The sequence below is a fragment of the Neopelma chrysocephalum genome, unplaced genomic scaffold (genome assembly GCF_003984885.1).
Source record: "Neopelma chrysocephalum unplaced genomic scaffold, ASM398488v2 Primary Assembly neopelma1_70, whole genome shotgun sequence".
NCBI lineage: Eukaryota > Metazoa > Chordata > Aves > Passeriformes > Pipridae > Neopelma > Neopelma chrysocephalum.
Genome location: NW_020897730.1, coordinates 5784488 through 5802428, shown reverse-complemented (window position 1 = coordinate 5802428; position 17941 = coordinate 5784488). Strand labels below are relative to the sequence as shown.

The following is a 17941-nucleotide window of genomic DNA, read 5'->3' as shown; positions in this document are numbered from 1 at the left end:
ATGCCTCTCAGGATAGACCTCTGCTGTGGAACCAATCTTTGTGCAAAAGTAACTGACTGGATTCTTGATGCTGCTGGATAGAAATATGTGACTAATCTGTGGTGTCAAACTTCCAGGATATGTTTAATTTCTAAAACAAAACCTTAAGATGAGAACAAGCTTTTTGCTCTGAGAAGAAACATAACAGTGAAGTGCTGGTTCTCCATAGTCATTGGCCATTCCCACATGTTTCTGTTGGGTTGGGTTAGGTCAGGTTAAGCTTCTGTTGAGGAGCTCCCATCAGCTGGGAGCTGCTCAAACCTGGTGTGCTGGGGGAAAAGTGCTTGAGGGGCTTCCCATTCCTCCTCCCCTATATCTCTGAGAACACCCTGGCTATTTAGCAGCCATGCAGGTCCTAGTAATGCTATGACTCACGTGTTTTTGGCAGGAAGTCAAAACTAAGAGGTGGTGGTGCTTGCAGGGAGCTGGTGTGTAGGCAGGGTGGCCATCTAATGCTGTGCAGATTGAAAATTGCTGTTTTGTGACACATCCTTCTTCTGCCCAAAAACAGTTTTAGTAACACTGCCTTTGGAGAGATGAAGTACAGTTATGTTTCAGAGGAATTTGATATCTGCTTTGAAGCTGGAATCCCCATCTTTCTGAACTGCCTGTAATTTTCTTTCTCTGGTTTTTAACTCGTGTTTTCCTCCCTCTGTCCACAGACACAGATGCTACCTAACCCTTAAAATAACTTCCTCAGACATTTCCAGGTGTGGGCCCTATGTTGAATCTCTCAAAATTGCAGTCTAATTCTCGTAAATTAAAATGCAATTAAATAAACCTGTTCTTCCACTGTAAAACAGGGAGGAAGGAAGCCTTTTCCTTCTGCCCTTCCCTCTCCTGCCTCCCTTTTGCCCTGTTGTTTTGATATTGCACAAATTGGCCAGTTCTTCCTGGAATGTGGGAGGATGCTGAAGTGCATGGGAAGCTCACCCACCACTTCTGTCATGGCACTTGAAACCGTGTCAATCTGCCCAACCTCTGGCTGGAAAAGCAGGGCTGAGGGGATGCAGGAGGTGAGCTCATCGAGGAGGAGATGCATACAGCCCTACCTACGCTGTTGTTGTGCAGCTTTCTTGGCAGGAAACTGCTGCCAACACACATCAGTGATTAAAAACAAAAGAGTAAGAACTGGACATCGGGGGAGCCACTTGAGCAACCGGAATGGCCGTGAGAGGAACAACTTACCATAAAGAGCATGCAAGGAAGCAAACACAAAGGCCTTACCCTCTGTGTGAGGGAGGTGTGTATAGGTGTGTGCTCAAAACTCTGGAGATCATGGTGGAAGGTAGACCTTTTTGGGTTCCTCAAAATTATACCAGAAGAAAAGGAGGGAAGTGTGATTCTGATCTCACGTGACCACTGTGTGGAGAAGATCAGAACATCTCACCTTTTTACTGGCGACTGGCAAAAGCTCCAAAGTATATGAGCTAGCAGGTTTGAGGGTTGGACTAGACGACCTTTAAAGGTCCCTTCCAAACCAAACTATTCTATGATTCCCTGAATCATGGTTGTCAACTCTCCAGGCATCTGCTAAGAAAGGAATATATGAAGTTGCATGGCCTGCAAGTTTGAGCGCCACAGTGGACACCTTTTGATGGAAAACGAGAGTCTCTTCAGAAAAGATTTCATATCTATGTGGAAATAACTAGTTGGAAATTTGATCGTGAGAGACGTCCTGCTTGTGAGATGAATTTAGGAGAAACTGCAGTCAGGCTGGAGGATGAGAACAGAAGTCAAATAGTCTTGTCAAGCTGAAGGTATGGTTGAAAATTGACTTTGTTCAATAGGTGCAGATACTCATTGAAGAAGCAGTTGTAATAAATACTCAACTGCAGAATGGAAAACAATAGACTTGGTAGTGATTTCATGGAGGAAAAGAAGTGGGTAGAGGAGATCACAGGTTGGGCATGGTTCAATGGTGGCATTGAGGGCCTCTGAAAACCGCCCTCAAAATGAATGAAATTGTGCAGGAGTGTTCCTTCAGCATTACTGCACCATGTCTGATGTTTGGGCTCTGAAATTCAAGACAGGCATGTTAAGTGCTGTGTCTGGAAAATGCTAAGTATCTTCTGGAAGAATTACTAGGTGATTAAGCAGTGGAAGAGAGGACAGTTATGTCCTTTCTGAATGCTTGTGCAACCTTCTCCTGTGTAAGCCTTAAGAGAGAGGAAACAATTTGTTCCTTGTCTGCAGCAGATAATAAAATAGTCATAGGTTCAAATTTCAGTAAGAAAGTTTCAGGCTAGGTGGCAGGAGAGCAAATCACTTGGAGATTGCCTGGAGAAGCAATGGAGCCTCCACCACTGGTGTCAGTAAGGACAGGTTAGACAAATTTTAGACAAACTTCCATCAGAGTGATGGGAGTGTAAGCCGTCCATCCTTGGTGGACAAGCTGGACTAGGCTTGGTTTAGGCTGTCTTTTAGGAAGCCCGAGGCTGTCCTTCCAGTGACTGCAGGCATGGTCCTTCATAAGCAATCTCACTCTTGTAACCATGCCCCTATGCTACTGAAAGACTTGTGGGGTTTTCTTTGTTTCTTTAAGAAGGCTTTCTTTTAGAAAGACAACGTAATCAATTTTTTCCTTCATTGATTCTTCCTATTAACTGCCTGAACAAATGCTCTGTCAACTCTAATCTTATGTTATTCCCTTTACATTTAAATTACTTGGCAGATTCTGTTACTTCTATGTGTTCTTCCAACTGAATGAAGGAGGCTAATAGTGTTACCTCAAAAGCATGATACAGAAATAAAACCTATAATTCAGTCTACCTCCCAAGTAATAATTGGAGTGGAAGGAGTTATAATCTGAAGTTTCAAAAATTAAATCTTCACACACAAACTGAGGTATTTTAACTGTGTGCTGAACCCATTCCAGCTTCAGTGTGCTGAGTGTGTGTTGATTGTGCAGGTGTGTGTATCTGTCTCAGCTACACCATCCTTTACAGACTGAAGGGGAAACTTCGGATGAAGATGTACTGATGTAAAATGTGGTGAATGGTATGAGAGATTGATTGGGTGACCACTGTGCCCAGTGGGACAGTTGGAAGACCTGGATGCTCATTTCCTCTTTGCTACTTGACTGGTCTCAGCCTTTGGTCTGGCAAAATATAGCCCCTTTCAGCCTGACAGCTTCCAGCCATCCCTGGTGCCATTTGCAGCACTGCCCTGTTACGGTACCTTTGCTGAGAGTTGTAGGTAATGGCCTTTTTCAGTGCTTTGAATGAATTCAGAAATTAATGAAATGCTACTGGGATTCTGCCTGGTTTTTAGGCTCCCCACTTGTTCTTTGCCTGAGATGACTGAAAGTGCTCTGTGACTCTCTGGCTTGAAGCTCATGTGTTGTTACTTCTCATGCAGTGATTGTCTTTGCTTCTGCATCAGCTGATGGTTCCAGACCACACGTCCCTGTAATTGCTGGGAGCTGGACATTGCCTCTCTGTGTGCTACTCAACAAGCACTTACTGCAAACAGCAGAGCTGGACTGAACTTTATGTCATTTTCTTGTGATTTCTGTTTGTGTCAGTCTCCACATTTCTGAGGTTTTGTTAGCTCTAGGTGTCCCTCCTTCAACAAGAACAGTATGTAGACTGCACAACTATTGCTCACTGGCTGCCTCACATTCTGTAGAGGATAAAAAATGAATTACTTGTTTAAAAGTGGTTGAACAGAGTGGGGAGCTGCACATATGTATGAGTTTGGTTAGGTGTGTTTTTCATGCCTTGGGGCTTCCTGTGCTATTGCCCTCCGCACCACTGTCTTCCTGACATCTTCGCAATTCCTTCCATCTCTCTGTAACCTTCCTTTGATGGCTCCTCCCTCATGTTACCATGGGTGCTCTGCCCCCAGCCCCTCCCTGTGAGGGGCTCATGGCCACACCAGGATCTCCCACTGGGGCACTGCCTGTCTCATGGCCACCTGTTCTTTCCTCTTGGAGTAGTGAGTTCCAGTGTTGCTACTCCCAGGGAAGGTGAATGCATAGGTTCTGGAGTGTTACTGAGAGCTCTCAGCTGCTTGTTGGATCTTCAGGAAACTCTAATTGTGTTTGACATTGAGATGGATGGAAGAGCTGAAGCTTTTGATAATCATGGTTTTTGCTTTTTCTTATTTTCCAAAATCTAATCACCAATATCTAATTTTTTGTTGTGACTTGATGGGTTCTTTTATTAACTGTTAGTAAACATAGAAGGTGACGTAAGACTGACTGTTTCTACAGAAGACTGCAGTACAGAAGGTTTTTTCCCACTGCTTATACTCCAGACAGCAATGCCCTGTGGGGCTGAATTGTCTGATTTATATTTTCTCTGTGTGCAGCAACATCTAGATTAGAATTTTTGGCTTTTCCCCTTGTTCCTGGTTTCTGGTGGCTTCTCTAAATTTTGTACCTTTTTTTTTTACTGCAATAAACAATCACTTAAATGATAAGTATTGCAATGCATTAACTAGGGACTTTGGGAGGGAAATTCCTGATCTTCTGCAAGGCAATTCTGTTGGAAGGGGAAGCAAGGGACTTCAAAAACTTCAATTAAACATGTACATCTTCTAAAAGATCCGAAGTAATTGAGAGCTGAGAACAGAGTGTTGGTTAATTGTATCTCTGGGTCAGACTCTGAGCCTTAGAAGTTTGATGCTGTAAAGCTTGTCTCTAGAGACAGGGCAAGATAACCCAGGGCCTGTTTAGATTTCTGACAAGAGGTATCCTACAGGAATTGCAAGGAGTAGTATCTTTACACAGCTATTTTTTTGCCTTGTGGGGGTTATACCTCTGCCTAAAAATACATGTTATGCTAGTGGTGCAGCTGCTGTTCCTTCACTTCAGCTTTGAAGGCTAAATGTTACATATGCACATCCTTTTAAAATGATGGATTCCTCCTATGCTGTGTCATTGTGTGTTATTGTATCTCCAGAGTCACCATGGTGTTGGTTTGCTGGCCCTGTCATTACTGCTCTGTAGGAATGCTTTGGGGATGCTCCCATGCTCCAGGGAAGTTGGGTGGGTGCTGTGGCACAGGGTTTGCACTCAAGGGCCCTGAGCGTTGGGCAGCACCTGGTGTGGGTGACCCACTCAAGTGCAGAGACTGCCAAAGTGGGATGACCTACAATAGCCATTTTCCATGACAATACTTCAGGTGAGTAGTTAATTTACAGAGGCTCACACATTCATGAGAGTTTCTTATATTCTGAGCAGTCAAGGTTTTTTAAAAATAGATACTTTACAGTTGATGAGAAGAGTCATTTGTGGGAAATTACGTATCTTCTGCATCAGCAAATGTCATGGCTTATAGCATCTTGCTTCTGAAATGCTCTAAAATTCTGACTTTATATACAGCCTTAATTACTGCTCATTAAAACCCCTCTGGTCCAGACCAAATAGCAATGGAGATGCATGAAAGGGCTGACTCACTGAAAGGGCTTCAGGAATTGTGAAAGGCATCAGGTCACTTCAGTACATTAAGAATAACCAAGTCTAAAGATCAGAGTTACTTAAAATTAGAGATTGAATAAACTTCTGAGAATGTTAGAGTATGCTAAATGTTCACACGAATAATTGTGATCACTTTTCCTGCACTGGGGTTAGAATGAGAATAAAAAGGGAAGACACTTCACAAAGCACAGCAGTCTCTGCTTTCTGCAGGAATAGTGTGTATTAATAGTAAACGTGAGCTAACTGCTGTCTGAAGGCGCATGGAGCAGGCTTGCTGTGCTTACAATGCTTTAGGATCACAATGAGTGCAAACATCAACTTTTTATTACCATGCACTACCAAACATCAAGTGGTGATACCGTGCATGTCTGTCATGTGGCTGTTAGCACTGTGGGTCACAGACAGACTCTGTTTGTTCCCTGCCACACGCTGGCTGTGCACAACTGCTGGTGTAGAGTTAAAAAAAAAAAAAAGTGTTAAAAACCCAAGCAAAAAATCCCAAACGAGTGAGTGTGTGTAGGGGGTGATTTCTGGTAGGAAAGGAGAAAGAAAAAGAAAGGTTTTAAAAATCATGTGGAAAGACTTGGCCCTACCTTCTATCTGGAAATATTTTTTTAACTCCAGATTTCTTTTAGAACTTGAAAAACTATTCCCCACAAAACAGCTATTGGAATTGGAAAATTTTATCCCTCATCTCATGAGGTTCCGAGTATAAAAGCATTACCTTAGGGATATATCCGATCATCTTGAGCTAAAGCACACGAGCACATCATTCCTAATCCCTTGGAGGATTGATGCTTAATTGAGGAGTTAGCGATGCCAGAAGAGGGCTTTCTGTGGGGCCATGTTAAGTGTCACCAAATATGGTTTCAGAATCTCTGACAGAAGCAGCATTGGAGTGCTAATTGCACTTGGGGTGTTTTCTAAGTGGCAGATGAGACTAGAGACATTCAGACTGATTGCTCTGTCATTTGGCCAGCCCCAGCATGGTGCTGTGTTATCCTAGAGGGATGCCAGTAACTCCTCTGTGACCTCTGCTACTGATAGATGGGGGAACACTCCTCTGACCCTGGCGTTTCAGACTCATCTTTTCTGTTTATTGACACAAAAATCAATTTAAATTGTTTTTTTTTTCTATGATAGGTGAATGGATGTGACTTCTTTCCATCTTGCTTTTGTTGTGTCCATGCAGTTTGCCTCATCTCTGCATTAAAAGCAGATGAAGTGACCGAAACTTCTAATGGCTTTTACAATGAGTCACAATTGTATATCTAGACTCCTTAGACAATTTTTACATTTTCTCACTAGCACATAGGATGAGAGTTTCTCTCTGGTTAATGAGTTACACAGACCACTCTGAGCATAACAGTGCTCCTATTAGAGGGGTTCTACTAGCTTATGTCAAAGCTATATCTTAACTTAGTGTGTCCGTGCTGAAACCTTTGTGATCCCTTCTTAATTCTCATCTTTAGGAAGTTCTTTCATCTCATATTTACATAGGCAACCTCTATATTAATTTTTGGGGGGAGATAGAGTGAGACTAGATTGGCTCCTTTGCTCCTTCCCCAAATCAAATATTCTCTTCATATGCATTTGTGTGTGTGTATATATATGTGTGTGTATATATATACTTTTTTTTCCTTAAGTGTACAGGTACTCCTATAAAATGTGATTGACTTGCACGTTGCTCCTGCTGACAGGATATGAGGGTTCTTAGTGGTGTCCTAGTCCCAAATGGCAGCAGCAGCAAACCTTTTCTAGACACTTTGGACAAGTGAACAAAGCCATGGACTTAGCAATGAGTGCTGTTCTGTGGCTTCCCAGCCCTGGAGGGCTGGGTGTCACCTTTTAGAAGAGAGAATACAAACGTGTTAGGTGGGGTACATCTTATGAAATCATCCAGCTGCCAAATCCAGAGATTGAATGAAATATCTAGCTTAATAAAATGAATAAATAAAGTGCTAAAATGTCACTGATTGCAATGTATCTGCTGATAATGTTTAAAGAGACAACCTGGTGGTTATTACTTAAAAATTTCACAGAAGTGAAAATCTGGTGGTGACAGGGGCAGCTCCTCTCTCTGCCCACTCACAGCCTTGTTTCCCCCTGGATCTGCTCGTGCAGCTGCAATTGCTGAGCCCAGTTCCATGTAAGAGCTGTAGTTTACAGCTGTGGCATCTCAGCGTGGGGTGATGCCCTGAGCATCCTGCCATGGGCAGCATGGGGTGAGAGGCACATGGAGAGCCTGGTGTTGAGGGCAGTGCTGGGAATGCTGCTGTCAGTGGACCTGGCAGCAAATTTCTCATACTAGCGGGGTCAACTTTGCCTGCTATAATGAGGCAAATCCTAAATGAAGTGGTTTGCTAATTGCAGTTTATGTTTTTCACCTCAACACATTTCCAGTGAAAACAATGTCTACACATGTCTACACATGTAAAAACTTAGCACACCTGTACCCTTTTCTGAAATACTCCTTATTACCCTCGAGGAAGGGCTGATCCGATCTCTTGGAAGTTTTTGTCAATTTAATTAGCCTGAATAGATTTCTGCTCTGCAGGAAACCTAATTGAGCTATCACTATAGTCTTCATTTTAGTATAAAAGTTGAACTTCATTTCTTGACACTTTTTATAACAAGTTGTTTAATTTAAGGTCTGGAAACTGTAGCAGTTAAAGTATCTTAAATGTTTGCTGTGATTTTCTAATTCACTAAAACTTTGCAAAATTCTCCATTTCCAGGGCTGCACACAGAAGTATATTGTGAAGAACTACTTCTACTACTACTTGTTCAGGTTTTCAGCTGCTTTGGGTGAAGAGATTTTTTATATCACTTTCCTTCCATTTACCTACTGGAATATTGATCACTCCGTATCTAGAAGAATGATAATTGTTTGGTCTGTAAGTATTTCTATGATTAACTTAAATGTTGATTCTGTATCCATAGCAAATGAATATTTAAGAATAACCCTTTAAACAAACAAAATCCCTTCAAACAAAAGAAGCACTGACACTATTTATACATAACTTGTGTGTTCAGGAATCAGAGGCATTGTGATGCTGAGAGGAGCTGACGGGCATTAGCTGACATAGGGTGTCTGTTCATCTCTGCCATATCTTGGACTGACTTATTTTTTTCCAGCCCAGTCACAGATTCAGCTGCTTTTGATAGGGTTTACACAGAACAGTTGGGAAAACACTTCCTTCCCAATGTGTCATAGTATTTTAATGATAATTTTTTATCACTTTGGGAAATCTTTCTCTTATTCTAATTTCTTCTGCATAACTTCTTTGCATAGTTCCTGCTTGACTGAAATTACTATAAACCTGATAGTAAGGGGATGTGCAGGCTGCAGTGGCATAAGCAGTAATTTGAGGGGGGGAAAATCAGATTATCTGTTGAAGACTAAGGCTTAAAAGCATTGATTTTTTGTTAATATGAGAGCATTCCCAAATTAACTGGTTTCTGCATTGCTTCAACCTTCACAAGTGTGGTTTGTGGGTATCCAGAATAATGTATTTCCATTCTGGCACTGAAAAAAAAGTAGATAACCAGGCACTTCAGGCTGAGATTGGCTGTTTTGTCACTGACATTGCTCATCTTGGTGTTGATCAGATCTTTGCTGGACAAATATGACCATTTTAGAACAAGGAAGGGAGGTAAGTGAGCACCTCTGGCAGATGGCAGGATCCTGGAGGTTTAGCTGCCAATTGATCTAAGAAATTGAAGTTTGGTAAAAACTTGGACTTGATAGCTAACTTTTTTCCTTTACAGTGAAGCTTCTCTGTGATTTGGTCAATTCTGTTTAACAATATTCTGTCTTTTGACCAAATAATATGATAAGAAATAATAAAAATTATTTGAATTCCTAATACGCTTCAAATACACACGGTCTTGGAGAGAAGGCATCAATTGCTCTGTGCCAATAACCCTAGTCAATACATTTTATAAAGAGAACATGAAAAATAACTTGCAAGTGAAATGTAGAAGTAGGTGGACACTGTGTAATTAGAGCTGGGTTTTGGCCAGGAGTACACCTACTGCTTCTGGAAACATGCCACAGAAGATGAAAATTGGTAGTCACTGCCTTCTGGGTTTGCATATTGCTCAGAAAATGACTCTTTAGAGCTCCTCACATGCCTTTCTGCAGACTTGCCTTGTCTTTTTCTTGCAAGGAGTTCATCTGAGTACTGGCCAGATCTAGTTTGGTTTAAGAACTCATCACAGTCTATAACTTCCTCATGAGGGGAAGAGGAAGGGCAGGCACTGATCTCTTCTCTGTGGTGACCAGTGACAGGACCTGTGGGAATAGTCTGAAGTTGTGTCAGGAGAGGTTTAGGTTGGATATTAGAAAGACGTTCTTCATCCAGAGGGTGGCTGGGCACTGAGCAAGCTCCCCAGGGAAGTGGTCACAGCACCAAGCCTGACAGAGTTCAAGAAGTGTTTGGATGATACCCTTAGGCACATGCTGTGATTCTTGGGGATGGTCCCATGCAGGGCCAGGAGTTGGACTTGATGATCCTTGTGGGTCCCTTCCAAATCAGCATATTCTGTGATTCTGTAATTAGAGTATTCAAGCATGTGATATTCTGATTATTAATATTATTTTCCCAGTTACTGAGGGAGTTGTGGAGTTACACTTTATAATGAAAAGGGGAAGTTGTTTTAAAGACATGGGCTTATGACAACCTGTATTTTTAAAACATGTTAATTACATGTAATTGTGAAATGACTAAAGATGTCTGTGCAGGCCATGTGTTAATATTATGGCAAGCTCAGCTGGGTGGGTTTCTTGCTGGCGAGAAGGCTGTGAGCAGGAACTGGTATTAACAGTGCTGTAAGTGGTGCTGGTCTGTCTTATAGAATCACAGAATTGCTTGGGTTGGAAGGGACCTTAAAGATCATCTACTTCCATCCTCCCTGCTGTGGGCAGGGAAACCTTCCACTAGACCAGGTTGCTCAAAGCCCCATCCAGCCTGGTCTTAGTCATGTATGTGACAGCACAATTGGCTTAGCTGCATGGGAAATGCCAAGGAGTCAGTGGGACAAAGCTGTGGTGTTAGCTAACTGGGTGGGAGGTTTTTGGTGATAGCAGTGGAAGGACACCTGTCTGGTGACATGGTGGTGAGCAGAAGTGCAGACCCGCAGGCTCTCTGCAATCTGGAGTTTTGAAGAAATGCTTCTGAATGGATGATGATGATGTGGGGCTAAGAAGAGCTGTGTTAGATAAAAGTAAAAATCCAGGTAGCCTGATATCTCTGGCAGCAGCTGCCAGTTGAAGTCTGGGAAAACCATGAAGGGACAAGTGCAGCACCCAGGCATGTTCTGCAGAAGGCTCTTACCCATCAGGGGAAAGGAGTTGGTATCAAAGAGAGAGCTTTAAGGGGAAGGTAGTAGTAGTTCCCTTTAAAGGAGATGTTCAGGGTGAGGAGGGGCTGTTAGTGAAGCTCTTCAGCAGGGAGTGGACCAGCAATGACTTTTGTGTGAGCCGGGTATGTTGGGAACATGGGAGGCAGGGATGGTGGTGACAAAGAGAGTGAGATCATCGGCCAGGAGAAGTGGGGCTGCCTGTGAGCACTGGAGAAACAGAAGGGTGCTGAGGGTGGTACTTTGGTCTGTGCTGTTTCCAACTTAAACCTCCGAGTTTCTGCTGCAAGTTGGAAATAGTGTCAGTTTGCCAGGATGAATCAGGGGAGTTTCTTCCCTTAAAAATTAAAGCAGCATTAATGCTGTTTACAAAGCTTTCCTGCCATCTTATCTGTAATATTTTATGCAGAGCCAGTCACCCCCATTTGAGAGAGATAATTTCAAACTGGAGCAGGGCCAGGGATGATTAAAGAACAGACTATTTTCTGAGCAGAGACTGAAAACTTAGATAAGTCCCTAACAAAATGAAGTTGGAGAGAGAATGGGGCTGGCTGCAAACAGCACAGGAAAGGAGCTTCTTTAAATAAAAGTACAATCACAAGAAGAAACGTGCATAAGGCAGTTGTAGATAAGTTGAAGCCAAAGGTTGTGAAATAGCCCTAGAAGGATGAACGGCAGTAAGAAGAAGTATGAAGAGAGTTTATTTTAGCAGCAGCAGAGGACTGGACTTAGTACCCTGGGATATCTTCTCCAGCCCTGGGTCGCCAAAGCCAGGTACTTGTCCTTTTCTGTTTAGGTGAATGGCTCTGGGAAATGCTGGTTGTGGAATCTTAAAACAACATGTGTTTCCAACGGTGTCTTTCCTCTGAGGATTCACAGTACATATGCAGGGTTTACCTTTCTGGATAGATGGAGGAAATAACTGAAACTTCTGAGCAAGATGCTGGGTCAGTGCTGAAGGTACTCTGGTGTCTTTGCTTCTCTTCTCCAGAAATTTGAAGTAAAAGCTCTTGAACCTGCACAGACAAAGCTTTGAAGCCTATGACTGTCGTGACTTCAACCAGGAAGTACAGAGATGAAAAATAGCTTCACACAAACCAGGCCCCAAATGTACTTTAAATTCACTCCACATCTCAGGTCAAGAGGTGAAAGCTCATTTTGGTTTTGTTTGTTTGTTTGTTTTTTATTTTCTGCACTTCCTCAGGTCTGAAAGCTTTATTTTGGTTTGCAATTTCAGAGGTAGAGACCTGGGGAAAAAATTAGTTACAGTTTCAGTTTCCTATTCAGCATGCCTGGAAATCTTTTTTTCTTTTTTTTTTTTTCTCCAAGGGTATCCACACTTCTTCATAGCCTGTAAAACTTTAATTTATGCAATATAAATAAGAGCTGGCCAGCATGGACTTTGTTGGGGCAGGTGTGGAAGCTGTTGGCATGTGACAGTGATAAGCTGCTGACTCAGGGGTAGGCGTCAGCTCTGAAGGAAGGCAGGGTTTGGGTGCCTGGTGATGCCAGGCAGGCGTTTGCCAGGCTGTGTGTGCCCCTCTGGGCTCCTTGAGCAGCAGTGGGTGTAGACATCTTCAGCAAGTCTGAGAAGGTCCTGGGTCTGAGTCCATGGCAATTTAGCATCTTGCTTTTCAGAGGAACAGTTTTCTACAGACTGTCAGCACATAGTTAGGAATGATGAGCTCTGAACTCCATCTCTCAGGGTAACCAGGAGTTTCCTAACCAGCAGGAGTTTACCTGCAATTGGGATGCCACTGACATTACTGTGAGGTCCTTGAATTCCTGGACACTGCTTTGAAAACACTTCGAAGCAAGCTTTGGGTTTAACAATTCTTATGTGTTTGTTAGTTTTACTGCTTTTGCTACATTTCACCAAAACAAGGCTGGAACAGCTGATAAACATAGTCACTCAAAAAGTCAAGCTCCTGAAAGAGCCATATATTACACTGCACAAGAGCGTGTAAAACTGTATTCAGGCACATAAGTAACTACATCATGTCAGAATACAAAAATAAATGGTCCCTGAAAGAAAATGACATGTGGAAGTTGATAAAGTGTTGATTGAAATGGAATTTTGTAAGAGCTGGTAGCTGTACTCCACCCCTGAAGAAAGAGTGCCAGTGAGGCTTTCACAACTTGAGACCAGCTGTGAATCATTTAAGGTGAAGTTTAAATTGGCAACCTTTTGTATTTCACTAGATCTACTAGGTATAACCATTTCCCAATTTTAGGTGTTAGATGACAAACCAGATCAATGTGACAGTACTTTTCCTGCTATCAGGAGATTGGCCTCAAATTTCCTTCTTTGAGCTCATTATGAGATAGTCAACTCCCTTATAGTTTTTGCCAAAGGCTTCTTTCAAAGACAGAGTGAATGTGCTAGGGTATTAGTTGGTTGTACTTCTGGAAGCACGAGATCTTGTTCTGGTTTTGTGTTTCTGAAGCCTGAATTGAGACAAAGTCCTCCCTCCTTATATATATATATATATGTGTGTGTATATATATATATATATATATACATATATATATATATAACTTTTTCTAGGAAGCTGTCCATGCTGTCTCTTCTCTCTCCCTGTCTCCTGCTGACCCTTGCCATGACATGTGTGCTGTGATGCTTATGGTGGGCTGGAGATCTGCCTCCCTGATTTACTGCTCCCATTGTGGAGCTGGGACAACCCAAGTGTTTGAGCATCCCACCAGCTCAGTGTGACCCTGAATGTCCCATTGAACCTGACTAAACCCTTGGAAAACGTGTAAAGTTCCTGTGCAGCTAGCACAAGATTGATGTATTTTCTGGAAAGCAATAACCATGCTGGAAATGGCAGATCCTTGAGTTCCCACAGCCAGCTGCCCTCTCCCATAAGGCATGTGTGCCTCAAGGAGGATCCCAGCCATTGGCATATCTGCATGCAGGGAGCAGCCAGGGGGTTCAGGGAGGATATGGGGAGCAGGATAAAATCAGAGGGTGGCTTAGGGCCCCCCCAGGCTGGGGGTGCCTGGGGCTCCTCTGCTCTACATGGCTTCCTCCACATGGGCTGCTGCCAGGGCTAAAGGCCAACAGTGCTGCTCAGTGACTTTCACGGTGTGTTTTCCTGATGCCAAACCTTAGTTCTTGGCATTGACTTGGGGGTAGGAGAAGTATCTCCACAAGAACGTTCTCTTCCTTTCCCTGCTCCTCTTTCCCCATGAACCAAGGGATGCTTGAGGGACACAGTCACAGCCATTATCTGCTGCAGTGTTTCTCTGGTCACTTAAGCTTTCACTGGGGGATGCTGAGAACAGAAGCTGTGAATGGTGCAGGCTGGGTGCTTGGTTTAATTCCTGTACGGTAAATGAAAGTCACGCCTGCCTTGGCAACCACATGCAGTTTTGCTTCTGCTTGACTAATCTGCAAATGCCAGTTTATTAATAGTGCATCCTTCTTTTTTCCCCTGATTTGCTTGGTCACTCTTATCAGTGCACAATGTTATGGAAAAAAACCCAAAGCAACATCATTTTCAAACTGTGAGTTTCCTTTCTGAGAAGATGACATATGCTACTGCAGGCCAGGGTTTCTAGAGCCAGGTTATAGAGTTTCTGTTTTGGAGCCAAAACAGCAGATTCAAAGTCAGGCTGCCACACTGTGAGTCTCGGGGAAGACGTCGTCAATGCTATTTGACCTCATGTCTCCACTTGAATTTCATCTTGTCCTTTTGGTAGATCAATAGCATAGATAGGAGAGCTGTAAAATCAGAAGTTGAAAATAAACATGTTCTGGTTTCTCTTTGTTAGCTGAAATATTACAGAATACCAAAAGAGTTGCTCCTCCTGACCTTCACGTGTCTGTGGGAGGCTCAGGTGTGTCCACCCCTGCGTGGAGGCCGTGGCAGGGGAAGGGTGATGGAGGATGGCCACACACAGCACACCTGCAGCACTGAGCCTGTTTCCTGAATCCTGCCAGACACGGGGTCTGGGCAGCTGCCATAGGAATGTTCCACAGGGGAAATCGTGCCCTGAGGCACTGGTGCTGTGCATCTGCATGCAGAACTGGCTTGGCTGTGTGTCTGTCTGCCCTCTCGTGCATCTGCACTGTGGCGGTAAATCTGCTTGCAGCGCTCTTGCTTCCTGCCATGGGAGTGCTGCCTGCAGCAACTGAGAGAGGAGTGAGGGAGAACCACTGCAAATGCCAGACAACACCTGCAGGTGAGAAAAACCTCTTCTTAGATGATTGACTCAATACCAGAGGTATGCAAATGTCAAGGAGACAGGTCACGTTATGGGACTAAAATGCTCAGAGGGAAGGGAGCAGTCTCTCACCCCAGAGGGAACTCTTGCAGATGTTGGAACAAATGAATTGGCATCTGGACCTGTGTGGATGCTAATGCCTCAAGTTTAATTCTATGATTGTTCACTATAGCAAGATCTGTTAAAATGACAAAAATAGATTCATCTTGTTTACCCTGATGTAAAGGCCCAGGTGAGGATATATTTTTGGAGACAGACCATAGGTATGACTCAGAGCAAATTAAGAGGAAGCTCTCAGAAAAAGACTACAGAGGCTGTCGTGCTGCTATAGCAACTGCCAATTGCCTTTGTGTAGTAAAATGTAATGCTGTTGACCCAAAGTGGCAATAAAGCTTTGCCTTTCCTTCACCTGATACCCTGGCTTACTGTAAATGATTGCTATTGCCCTTGCACAGCACAGGCCACCCCAGTTGTACTGGTAGGCACCAGGGAGGAAAGTCTTGATTTTAAGTTGCTTACAGTATTAATAAAAAATAATTTTGAGAGGGGAACAAGTAACTTCTTACCCAGGTATTTTTTTTTAATTGGTGATTACATTTTTTGTAAGAATTTAACTTCAGAGTCATTTTTGTTGCATTCGGAAGGCATGGATATGTATGAGAAAAGAGCAGGAAATTCACCGGATCCAAAACTGAATAATAGTGTCTATAGGCTTGGATTTGGACAGAAACACTGGTGTGTCCAGCTTGCTTCCCTGGCCCATGTGTTCAGCCTGTGTGGTTATAGATGCGGGACCCTTGGGAGGGGCGGCAGCTCAGGCACAGTCTGTGCCACATCACATTCCCAGCTGAATGGGAATGGCTGAACTGGTGTGGTAGCACCTGGCAGTGCAGAAACAGAGGAGGCCTGTTCACCTCTGTTCAGATTAGGGCAGTTGTACTCTGGGTTTCAAGCATGGCTCAGTTAGCCGGGTTGTTACTGCTTCGCTGCGGAGCAGAGTGAGATGCAGATAACACATTCCCCTGCAGTGCCGAGCAGGAGTCCTTGGGAGGAAAAGCCTGCCCAGGGCTCTCCCTCTGCCTGTGAGTGCAGCTCACAGATTCAGCCAATGAATGGAGTGCCTGGTCTGTGCTGCGCTAAGGTGAGAGCTGTGCAACCTGAGGCCAGGGTCTCCTGGGAAGATGGCAGAGGATAGCCCCATGGTGACAGGCTGTGCCCTTGTGGCTTTGGAGGAAGGGGACTGAGAGGATGTGCTCTACTTCCCACAACTCCAGCTGGTGCTGCCATGTCCCTGTCAAGTGACCCTGCAATGTTAGGGAGCTGACATTACTTCCTGAAGGTCCCCACCATGTCAAAGCTATGGGAGCAATTTTCCTTGTGTGTGCATGCACACACATCAGCACAGACAGGAAGGTGGCATTTCCCTGCTCTGCATGTGCATGATGGTTGCCAGTGACCCCTCCACCACAGCTCTGCTCAAGGGGCACCGTCCTGCTTTTGCTATCATTTGTTTAGTAAGGACTCACGCTGTAGCTCTTGTCCCAACCGCAGCTTGTAGGACTGGAAAATGCAGAGGCAAAGCAGGGTCCCTGAGTGTCCCTTAACAGGGATTCCTGTGGGAAAGTGTGGTGAGGGTCTTGGGACAAGGGTTCCTTGTGCAAACCTGTCTGATGTTCGAGAACATCACTTCTTTCTGCCCGGGTTTGGGGCCTGGTTTTGGGTACTTTTCCCTTTTCCATCCTTGAGCTTCAGCTCCCCTCCTTCCCTCCCAGCCTTAGCAGTGCCCCTTTTTCACCCATATGTCTTTGAAACTTGGGTTATTTAAAAGAGCCTGTACTAGAAATAAACACAGAAGAACAGCACTGAGAGCTGTAATACAGCACTCTAGGTAGGCAAAAAATGTCAGCAACGCAAGGAAGAAGCAAACAGAACAATTAAGCATGGAGGCATTACTTGCTTCAAGGTTTTGCTCTTTGCCATGCCTGCAAGAGAGCAAACAGCACCCGCTTGCTCTGTGGTCGAGGGCCTGTTTCCTCTTCTCCCTGGTGTTCAGCCTCGGGCTTGGAGACCCCTTGGGTGGAAATGTACACGGGTACAGAAAAACTTTTGGAATGGGTTTTAGTTAAATCTTAGATGAGCGTGGTTTGAGTCTGGCTCCTCCAGCTGGTGTGAGCAGCACGTGGGGTGCAGGCAAAGCAGAGCAACACCTGTACTGGGTGGCCTTTAGACACGAGCACTTGCCATGTTTTGCCTCTCAGGGAAGCCTGCCAGTTCAGCTGGCGGGGGATGTTTTACTGCGCCCACAACTGCTGCTTCTGCCAAATAATCCAGGACATTGTGTGTAAAGACACGTGCACGGTACCCAGATAAGCTAAAGGCAAAGGTCTGGTGTGTCAGAGATCAGTGCTTAGTCTGAGCATATTCTGGATTCCTCTTCGTGTTTATATGGAGGTTGTCTCACCTCTCCTTGCCGTCTATACAATAGGTGTTTTTGAAAAGTAGAAGGGTCAGAATTTAATCTGGAATGCCAGGAAGGAGGGTGTTGTGAGGAAGCCTGGTATTTTTGCTTACCCATACCTCCTCCAGCATTCAGCCTGTTTGTCACCCTCAGAGGAGTCCTAGCATAGCCTTCATTTTAGAGATGACTCATTTCCTCTCCTGTAATGCTCTTACGTACCAGCACTAATAATACTTCCACAAGTGGAAGTCATTATTACAGAGGACTGCTGATAAACTGGCTCATTCTACCTTGCCTCTCAGATGGTATCACAAACGGCAGCCTCAATGTTTTATGTTCTGCTGGAGAGAGTAATTTTGCTTTCTACCCCAGAATTTAATTAACTTCCAAAGATGTTCCTGCATCCATTTGGAAACTGGTAGCAT

The 17941-nt window shown here is 44.0% G+C and overlaps 1 protein-coding gene across 1 annotated transcript in view; it reads left to right on the top strand.

Moving 5' to 3' along the window:
* SGPP2 (sphingosine-1-phosphate phosphatase 2) overlaps positions 1-17941 on the top strand; it is a 38062-nt gene that overhangs the window by 6279 nt on the left and 13842 nt on the right. Inside the window, exon 2 of the mRNA XM_027686200.1 lies at positions 8203-8361. Coding sequence (XP_027542001.1) covers positions 8203-8361 — 159 coding nt within the window. The remainder of the gene's footprint in view (positions 1-8202; positions 8362-17941) is intronic.